General features: G+C 39.0%; 1 protein-coding gene across 1 annotated transcript; it reads left to right on the top strand.

Annotated features, from left to right (window-relative positions):
- Nucleotides 1-698: 698 nt before the first annotated feature.
- Nucleotides 699-9872, top strand: CUNH14orf28 (chromosome unknown C14orf28 homolog). The gene is made up of 5 exons (XM_055595415.1): nt 699-950; nt 4051-4575; nt 6141-6230; nt 7351-7485; nt 8019-9872. Exons 2-5 carry the CDS (start codon nt 4052-4054, stop codon nt 8200-8202), a joined length of 933 nt encoding a protein of 310 aa, XP_055451390.1. The 5' UTR covers nt 699-950; nt 4051; the 3' UTR covers nt 8203-9872.
- Nucleotides 9873-10921: the final 1049 nt, after the last annotated feature.

Here is a 10921-nt window from a genome sequence, read left to right as displayed (position 1 = left end):
CTACACAGAGCCTTAACTCTTCAAAGATTAAAAAGATCCTAAAGAAAATGAGTCGTGGGGTAAAGCCACAAACTCTAGAATTAAACATCTTCAACTTGAGCATCCTTTCTGTCACTACTGCGTGGAAACTTAATCTCTAATTTTTGAGCACTACAGTGGGGCTTAAGCTGTCGACTTTTAAAATGGTATTCCCTTCCATTGTAGAATACTGCATTGTGGCTAATCTTAAACAATATTTAAGGTTCAACTTTTTTCATATACATATATTTCAAACATATATACATTTAAATTAATATCTCACATAGTTCTAATCTACTGGGGGAAAAAAAGGAGCTTTCTCTTTTGAGTTAAGGATTCCATAGACCTAAACTCAAACTACAATCAAGACCGGTCCCAAATCGGTACTAACGTCAAAAGGCCAAGCCCCTCCAGCCTAGACAGTAGCGGCTCAGGGAAAACCCAGCCCCTTTCCGGCTGCCCCACCCACCCTGTCAAGCTGGGACCCCGCCCCTCTGGGCGAGGACCCGCCCTCCTACACCTGATCCCGGCTCCGATTGGGCAGGCCTGAAGACTGTACACAGAGCCGACACGCGCACGCAGGGCGGGGCCTCCGCGCCTGCGCAGGAGCGCGGCCGGCGGCTGGCCTGGCCGGGCCGGGGGGGAGGGGGCGGCCCGCGGAATCCTGCTCCGTAACAAGCGACGCGCCGCGCCCCGCGGTCCCGGCTGCGTGGGCCGCTCGGGTGGGGCTGGGCGCTGCGGCTGCGGTGGCTCCCGCCGCGGCGGGCGCGATGGAGGCCGTGCCGGGGCCCCGCACGCTCGCCGGGGGCGGCCGAGGCAGCCGGAGGGGCTGGTAGATGCGGCGGCCGCGGCGGCGGCGGCCCGGGCTCTCCATGAGCGAGCGGCGGCGGCGACGGGTGCGGTGGCACCGGCGTTCTTCGGTCCCGCGGGAGGTAGGCACGGAGCAGCAGCCCGCGGCCCCGAGGCCCGGTCTCCGCGGCGGGAGGGTGGGCGTGGCCGCGCGGGTGCGGACCCCCGGGAGGACTGCAGATCCCGAGACCGTCGGGAGTGCGGTGTTCCGTGGCCGCGACAGGTGGTCGAGTCCTCAGGGCGATGCACTGTGACCCCGGGGTCTCACGGCTCGGGAAAGGGGTCATGTTGGTGGAGAAACTGCGGTTGGGGAGTTTCCCAGGCTCAGCCCAACTGAAGGCGCTGGGATGGAGGCAGGTAAGAGCCCGCCCAGCACACTGACAGTCACCTGTCAGTGCCAGAAACTCCCATCTCTCGTTCCTGTTTTCTCTACTTCTGTTCTTGTGTTTTCTCAGTTTTACTGCAGTTTGCATTTGAACAACTGGCCAACTTATTGCTGGAATTTTAAGTGTCCTCGACGTCTTCCAGTCTAAAGTTAGATTAGTGTCCTATGTATTCATGGGTTCTGAGCGTTGCATACTATAGCCATTGCGTTTCAGAGCTGTGATTACTCTTCATTTAATCACATCCAAGAGATAATTTGAACAGAAACACCAAGGATTTAGTCTTTCTTTCCAATGTAACATAATATTCAGGAATACGAACTCAAGCTCCTAAACCTAATTAAAGAGATAAAAAGTGAGATCATGAAAAGGTTTTCTCGTTTTAAAATTACTTGAATACCTTAGGATTTTAAAAAACTGTAAGTGAAACTGGTCAATTTATATTAAGAGATGTGTTTCTGTGGTTTTCAGATTTGCCATATTTTGTTAATCAAAATGATTGATGAGAGCCAGTGTTGACAGACTATAAACACTCATATTTCAAACTAAATATAGTACTAAATAATTTAGAATGCAATACCTTGTCTCAAGTGGAAAACAGTGTACATGTGTATAACCTACAACAGAATTTGCTAGTACCACAGAATAGTTTTGAACTTAATTTTGGACATAAAACTCCAGTTTATAAATAGGTTTCTGTTGTATTTAGGATGTGATTTTGAAAAGAAAACTTGGTCAAAATGGGAGACTGACTTTGGCCATTTTGTTCTTTGTTTTTATTGCTCAGATACATCTCCTTCACCCCTTCCTGCAGGGTTTCTCTGTATAGCTTTGGCTGTCTTGAACTCGTTTTGTAGACTGGGCTGGCCTGGAACTCAGAGAGTGCCTGCCTCTGCCTAGATATGTCCTATATCCTCTTTTCATAAACTTCTGTGAAAGTAACATATTAGAAAGCAGTACTGTTGCCCGGCATGGTGATGCACTTGTAATCCCCGCGTTTGGGAGGCAGAGACAGGAGGATCGAGGAGGCCAGCCTCGTCTACAAAGCAAGTCCAGGACAGCCAAGGCTGCACAGAGAAACCCTGTCTCAAAACAAATGAACTAGAAAGAGAGAGAGAGAGAGAGAGAGAGAGAGAGAGAGAGAGAGAAAGAAAGAAGAAAGAAAGAAAAAGAAAGAAAGAAAGAAAGAAAGAAAGAAAGAAAGAAAGAAAGAAAGAAAGAAAGAAAGAAAGAAAGCAATACTGGCATTTATAGTTATTTTTTTTCCCAAATAAAGCAACAACTTTTTTACAAAACAATTTTCAACAGGGAACCTTTCTAAAAAAATTGCTTATGTAATGTACATAGGATACAAACACCTTTATTAAAATAGTGTCAGTTTATGAAAATAAATCTTATTTTAAATAAATTTTAATTTAATAAAAACACTTTATTAAAAACAGTGTTTGGCTGTCCTCAAATTTAGGGGAATGAAAGGTGGCAGTTTAAAGGGGAAGGACAGTCCAATGTATTCCCAGAATATGGCAGAGGGCAGAATCAGGATATTAAGTTCTAAGAGTTTCATGACATGGCCTCTCGGTAAAATGCAGACCAGCACAATTCTAGGTTGCAAATAGATATCCCAAAGTGAATAGAAATAGTGTTCTGTTTTTTGAAGTGCTGTGTTCACTTCTCTGTTGTTGTCTTTTTAAGTTAAATGCTGTTAGCCTTCATCTAGAGCAACAAATCACTGTGTGCTTGTTTTATAGCATAGGTAAACTTTGCAGTATAATTAATATGAAAACCATGAGATGGCTCTTTTGTATTGAAAATATCTGAGGGTGTCATTTCAGTTTCTTACATGGAACTGCCTATATTAACAAGGAACTGAAACATAGCTTTTAATTGGGGAGGTAGAAAAAGGTTTATATTAGGAATAAAAAGTTTAATATGTATTTTTAGTTTTTATTACCGTGTGTTAATTTTACAAAGTGGTAAGCATTTCCCTATGACATTTTCATGACCATACCTTTTAATAACTTTATTTTCATTTAGGATTAGTACAAGATTTTCCTATGTCACATATAAAAACTAATGTAATTCTACAAAGGTCCATCAGAAGGTCAGAGTATACCTTAAAAGGAGGAATTTGGCTTTTTAAAAAGATTCCTCTAATTTTATATATTCAAGGGTTTTGTTTGTATATATGATTATGCACATTGTACATGCTTTTTGCTCACAGAGGCAAGAAGAGGGAACTGGGGTCCCTGGAACTGGAGTTATGGGTAGTTGTAAGCCTCCACATGGGTGCTGAGAACCGAACCTAAGTCACCTTGCAAGAACAGCAAGTGGTCTTAACCACTGAGCCATCTTTCCAGCCCCCACATCAATTAAAAACTAATAAAATGCCTAGGTATCAAAGCTCACTTTTTAAAGATGTTATCTCTGTGTGTGTGTGTGTGCATGTGTGTGTGCGTGTGTGTGTGTCCATGGTTCCACATAGCACAGCATGCTTGTAGAGATCATAAAGCAACTTTGTAGAGTCAGTCCTCTTCTCCCACTGCTCTGTGGGTGCCTGGGATCAAACTCAGGTCTCCTGGCTTGAGTGGTACCATCTTGCTGTCCCAGTTTTGGCTTCTTCAGTGATCTTTAAGTATTGCTCCCCCCGCCACACACAAATGTATTAGCTTGTCATTGTTGTTGTTTCTTTCACACAGGGAAAGTAACAATAACAATCTAACTCAATTCTGCAAGTAGATTCATTTTCATTCAAATGTATCTCATTTCTTTCCACATTTTCTTTTGCACTTTTAAAATTCAGGATGAAGACACTGTTTGAAGAGATCAAAGCATCAATTAAAAATAACTATAACCAAGATCGATCATTCTGGAGGCCTGTCCTTCCTTGGGGAGGAGTTTTTACTATCAAAGCTGGCCGCAAAGCAGTATCCTGTACACCCCTCTATGTTGAGATCAGACTGAAAAATACCTGCACCATAGATGGATTCTTGATGTTACTGTATGTCATTCTTAATGAAAATGAAAGTTTCCCTAGGGAACTCTCTCTCCATTTTGGCAGGGAGTTTGTAGACTGTTTTCTTTATTTAATGGACACCTACAGTTTTACAACTGTGAAGCTGCTTTGGATTTGGGACAAGATGGAGAAACAGCAATACAAATCTGAAGTTCATAAAGCTTCCTTAGTAATTGATTTGTTTGGGAATGAGCATGATAATTTTACAAAAAATCTTGAAAATCTCATGTCTACCATTCAAGAGAGTTACTGTTCTAACTGGCGCTGCCCGACCCGAGTGCAGGAAGATCAGCAGCGCACAATTAGTATAAAGTAAGTTGTTTTCAATTTTGTTTTGTCACATTTATTTTTTTAAACGAGCTTTGCTTAATTATATGTATCTATGTACAATACCACCTGATAACTTTTTAGTAGCAAAGAAATAAATTATCCAATATGTAAAGTGAATAATTCTTGGCCCAAGCTTACTAGATGCTTTATGCCAAAGACTTATCCTTTTAGAGAGCACTTTAATATTTTGAGTGTTTTATCTTTCAAATGATCCTCTGTCAGGAAGAATACTTCTATGTGAACAAGAAAGCTAAAAATACTTTCTCGTGGCAAGACCAGCATGTATTTATAGACAGAAACTCCAAACTTGGCTTCTCATATCTGGAGAGGATGTGACTAAGAATGTTTGACACTAAGTGGAGAAGGTGCTGGGGACAGCTGACTGGTTTTGGCTTTCAGAGAGAGCACAGACCTCCCAGATAGGAAGTAATGGTAGGGAAAGCCAAGCTAGTAGACCTGGTGGAGTGATGGCAAGCATTAAATCTCAGAGGACCTGAGGGATAAAGGACGGATGCCAGAGAAAGACCAGCAAATCCAGACAGTGTCAGAGTCAATTTGGCTCTAGTCAGGAAAAAGACAGCCTAATAATAGATTGGAAATGTACATTGTACATACACATGTCACTTACCTTTCTGGATTGCTGATTAGATGGTGTTGACTTGAAATCCATCAGAATTTTTTTTTCTGTCATAATGGACTAAAGTATTTTTTAAAATTAGTATCTTGTCAATGTATAAATTTTTATAACTAATTCTGTGTTAATACTGTTTTGTATTTCTTTAACTTACAGGGCTTTTCATCATACTCTAGAACCCTTTTAAAGCTTATTTTTTATATTCTTAAACTCTGAAGTTTCTAGAGCAGCATTTCTAACAGATGATGCAACTAAAACAGGTCACAGCTGCTAGTGCATTTACTAATCAGCTGCGGTCTGGATTCTGCATCCAACTTTCTACTCATCAGAACTCACCTCAACTGTTGAGAAACTTTTTTTTTCTTCAAGACAGGGTTTCCCCGTGTCCCTGGCTGTCCTGAACTCACTTTGTAGACCAGACTAGACTAAAATTCACAGAGATCCATCCCCCTGTCTCTGCCTCCTGAGTTCTGGGATTAAAGGCATGCACCACCACAACTGGCTGGAACTTTTTTTAGGTTATGGTAGCAACAACTGTATACATCAGGATCAGTTTACAAGAAACTTTATCTATGCATTATTTTTAGATTTCATCTGCCTCTATAGGATCAGCCTAAAACATAAGGCTCAGGTATGCCCTTGTATGACTGTAAATCCAACATGGAGGGAGTTGAGGCACAAGTATCACTGTGGGTTTGAGGCTATCCTGAGCTACAGAGTTAGTTTCAGACCAGCCTGGGCTAAGGGTGAGATTCTGTCTTAAATGAAACAGCCCAAAACCCAAAGATATCAGGGGTTGTAGTCTTCATACCATTCGTTTTGCTCATAATGCGTTGGCTCTTATAATTTATCATTCTAATAATGTATTGAACTGTTAAAGCCATTCTTACCTGCATTTTTACTATTATTGTAGTCCTCCCCAAGAAATTCCACATGGAAATTTGATACGACTGGCTGTGGATGAGTTATTCTGTTCTAAGATTGAACTTTGTGAAGAGCATGGGTGAGTACATAGTAGACATTTAAAATCAAAGTATTTTCTTTTGTGTTGTAAAGAAATCTAGGTTAATAAGCTCCTTAAAGTTAATATACTTCTGAAACAGCAATACCTAAATATTTAGGTAGCCTGAATAGTTTTTCAGTGTTCCTGGTCCTGTTTAGTATGTCATCATATGTTGTATTTTGTTATCAGATATAAATATAAAATGGTACTATTGCCAGTTGGTGAATACAAAGCAAAAACCTTTTCTCTTTTTCCTCATTGCTGAGTAGGTACAATAAAACCTTGGTTAACCGGAACCTGGCTAATCAGGACCCTCAATTAAATGGACTTTTTTCTGCAATCCTCATTTAAGAGAAAGGTAAATGACAACCAAAAAAACTTACCACATTTAAAAAAGAGTCATAAATATTTACCCCAATCTTTAGAAATGTCTATGTCCACATTATTTTGTGCATTAGGAGTTAATATTTAGAAGGATGATCTTATAAAACCATAAAAGATCATTGAAGATCTTGATCATAAAAAAGGAAAGATGGAAGATACATATGTTAATGATTCTTAAGACCAAGAAAAAGAGCCTACATATTTTAGCAACAAGTACTAAAGTCAATGATTTTCTGGTTAACTTAGTATGGTCAGTAATGTTGGCCAACCAGAAGACTGTGCCCTGAGCATTCCGGTTAATCGAGATTTTACTGTAAAACTGTATTTTGATCTATATGCTTAATATTATTAATACTAAAAAAAAAAAAGAGAGAATTTGCTTCATGTTAATAGAAGATCCTAAACCTAAAAAGGATGCATTCTTCCTCAGTCATTATTGGAACTCCCTCAAAGAGAAAACTGTATGTATAAGTAGAAGCTATTACAATGGTTTAACAGATTCATGCTTTTATAACTCTTAATATAAACAGTCAACTTTTCTGGGAGTTTTTAAAGCATCACTTCTAGTATAGAGAACCCTAAAAATCTTCAGAACTAGGAAAATAAGGCAATAAAACAGTCATCTCATTACTCATTATAATAGAATAACTGTGCTTGCTAGAAAATTACAGTTCAGAAATATTGTAAAGCAGTTTGTCCCATGTATAATAATGTTCATGGCCAATGTTCATTTTAGGTGTGGTGGCTTAAGAGAATTTTCCCAACGAGTTTTCTGCCACGGGGCACCCCCTTTTGTTGTGCTAAATATGCAGCATTGGAAACCTGAAGATCTGGCATATGTCCCCTATTACTTGGATTTATCTGATCACAAGTAGGTACTTTTTGTTTGTTGTTTTACAAAACTAGAAAAAAAATAGTCCACCGTAATTTTGACTAGCCGTTAAGAAGATATCATTAGCTGAGCAAGGTGGTGCACGCCTTTCCCTCCCTCTGCATTCAGAGGCAGACAGGGAGTTCTGGGCCAGTCAGAGCTACACACAGTGAGACCCTGTCTAACAACAACAACAAGAAAAAGGGTGATGATAGACAATGTGTTAAAAAATCAAGGCCTTTCAGCTTTCTGGAGCAGAGTCCACGCTGAGGAAGCCAGATGCTAGCAGCATGTGTAAGCAATTAAGGGCTTGACTATAGAACAGGGCTGTTTTCAAACCCTAGTCCTGCCTCTTACAAGATCTATGTAGCCTTGGACGTATGCCCACTGTACACATCAGTTGTCTTATTGATAAATCAGAAATGATAGTATATATCTATAAAGGTAAATCCATTTAAAAAAGTAACTTCAGGACCACTTATCATAAAAATGAAACCTGATCTTTTTGTTATACATTGCTGTATAATTTGCAGGTATCTGCTGGAAGGTGCCACTTTATTTAACAAAGAGGAACATCATTACTCTGCAGCTTTCCAGATTGATGGACATTGGATGCACTATGATGGCCTCAGAAATGTGAATTTAATTTTGTTAAATAAACCCCCAGAGTTTCTCCTCTTGTCATCATTGGTTTATATTCGAGCAACAGAGAAATAAATATAGACTGATGCTGAATTAAACTGTTCTCCAGCTTGCCCATGCTCCCCTAGATGAAGGGCTTTTGTTCTGTATATACTTGGTATCCAAGGCAACAGTTCAACTATACTAGTTTCAGAGATGTATTTTTCATTGTTTGCCCCAGGTAAATCTTTTATATGGACGATCTATGCAAAAAATGTATTTTTAAAAGTATTTTCTGGGTTATTTTTATACAAGCATATGTTATGTTCAAATAAAATGTATCTTGTGGCCTTTGTATTTTTTTATTTATATATACCTCAACAGTTTTTACAGTTCTATCCTTAAATCCAAGAAAATACTTACTTGTTTCAACTCTAAATTTTCTGTGTTAGGTATTTGCGTAAAGCCTAGGATAAAGGTCAGCATTTTGGCTATCTGGCTATTTCTTTCCTTACCTCCGAGGTGCACTGCATCGGATCTAGTAGGACTTGAATGGATGGCTTATGGATGGCTGATTTTTCCAATGCTGTAGTTTGTTTGACCCTTTGCTAAGCTCCTTTTGCCAATTAAAAAATATGAATTTTTTTAGATTAAACCATTTATTTGTAGTAGAAGGTTATAGTAACTATTTCCTAAATTGTAAACCCACCAGTGTGTGTCAAGCATTAAGTAAGCTGATGTTAGTTAATGTAAGCATTCCAAATAAATTACATAACAATCCTAGATATCTTACTAAATTAATGAAAATTATCCACTAAGTTATTTTGCAGACAAGGCAACTATCAAAAATATTAGGTAACTGGATATTTACTAGTGTTGGACTAACAATAGAAATGCATTATATATTTAAGAGGGAAACGGGGTACCTAATAATATTTCTTGTAGTTGAGTTTCTTATTGGCACAGAGAAAAAGGTATTTTTGAAAAAGTTAACATCTGGCTCTCTTGAAACTGCTCATTGACGTTAAGAAGCTTGAATTTGTAATGCCGCAGATGCCAAGCCTAAGCAGTTGACAAAATTTCAGGTTTTGTTATAAGTGACCTGCAGTCACCCATCAATTTGCAATTTAAAGAGAAACTATTTTAAAGCAAGAATACCTGATAAACTATCTTTAATTTTAGTGTTTACATTACAGTAAAATAACATTGTTTATGTTTGGAGTTGAGATCAGGTGCAGTCTATCTGAAGACTTTTCATGACAACAGAGTTCACTGCCGAATACCAAACTGCTAAGGGTTTCATTATGGACCTTCCATTGCTGTGGTGCCATGTTCAGACAACTTGCTGTAAGGATGGGTAAATGAGGGTGACGTCTTGCTGACACTGTCTCACTTTCAGTATTATGAAATTATTTTTACTACAAGATAAGAATTTAGTTTTTTTCTAAATCAATAAGGGTTTATTTAAAAAGTTTTCCAAATATGGTAAATGGGATTTGATTTACAGCTTTTCTAGTAACAATGTATTGCATGAATCAAGCTACACAAAACACAGATCTAACATACGCATACAAAAATGGTATGGTTACATTATTAATGACTGAGTTACTCTCAGTGCAGACTCTTCAGGAAATTGCACTTTATTTGGGATATTAGTTTATTGCAAGATGACTTACCTACCTCACAGGGTTGTTGTGAGGGTTAAGATGTTAAAAGTTTTGCCTACCTTGAACATGCTAATAAACATTTCTACCTCTTGTGTATAAGCAGTCTCCCAGATTTTGTCTTCAAATTTTTTTCAAATTTACAAAATTATTTAGGTAGTATCCATATTACTAAAGAAAATTAGTAGTAGCATTTCACTAATGTGTGGTGGGATTTAATTATGGCTTCTGAGCCCTGATTGGTTGGAGTTGAAGGATAGGTTGCTACCATATGCATTGGCTTCTAGAGAAGAAATTACCCCTTTCTGGCAAACAGTGGATAAAGTCGACTGTAATAAACTAGAGTATGTATAGAATGTGATGGTGGTGAAGGAGCATTTTCTTCTTAAAACACCGTTTGAGAAATCAGCCAGGAGAGAGAGAGAGAGAGAGAGAGAGAGAGAGAGAGAGAGAGAGAGAAGTATTTAATAAAAATCCACAAACTACCACTTGAAGAAGAAGTAACTGTAAAGGCTTGGCTACACTTGGTGGATTGCTGTGAGCGGTGTTGCCTTCCAACTTGTGCTGATCTTAGCTTTAGTTTTCTGAGTGGTTTTTATGCATGTGTATTGCTATGTGGTGTGTGTACATGTGTGTGTTCACGTGTGTGTTAGCTTGTGTGCAGGCATGAAAGAACAAGGTTGTGTGTGTGGTATGAACGTTTCTGTACGTATGTTAGCTTTTGTGCAGTACAAGTGTATTTGTGTTTGCACATGTGTGTGTGTGCACATGTTAGCTTATATGTGTACAGAATGCTGCTTAGACACTTGGCTGTGGCTTTTGCTTAACTTGGAATTTTGCCTGATTTTCAATAATGTGTAAAGCGTTGAAGCTAAAACACATGAAGAGGAAAAATAATTTCTGTGTTCAGTGATGATTATTTTATAGATTATTATTTTATATATAGTCTTTCTAAAAGACTACATGGCCGGCTATGTAGAACTGAAGAGAACCCAGAAGAACAGGGATAGGGCCTTGAAGTAATTGACTGGAAGCTGGCACTGTTGTCAGTTATCCTGGCTGAGAGAACACTAAGAGGATAGTGAAAGTTAGAATGTCTCTGAAGCTGGACATACAGTTCAGTGGCAGATCACAACCTTGGCATATCAGTG

The sequence above is a fragment of the Psammomys obesus genome, unplaced genomic scaffold (genome assembly GCF_907164565.1).
Source record: "Psammomys obesus unplaced genomic scaffold, mPsaObe1.curated_primary_1811, whole genome shotgun sequence".
NCBI classification, from domain to species: Eukaryota; Metazoa; Chordata; class Mammalia; order Rodentia; family Muridae; genus Psammomys; species Psammomys obesus.
This window is presented reverse-complemented; position numbering and strand designations above follow the sequence as displayed.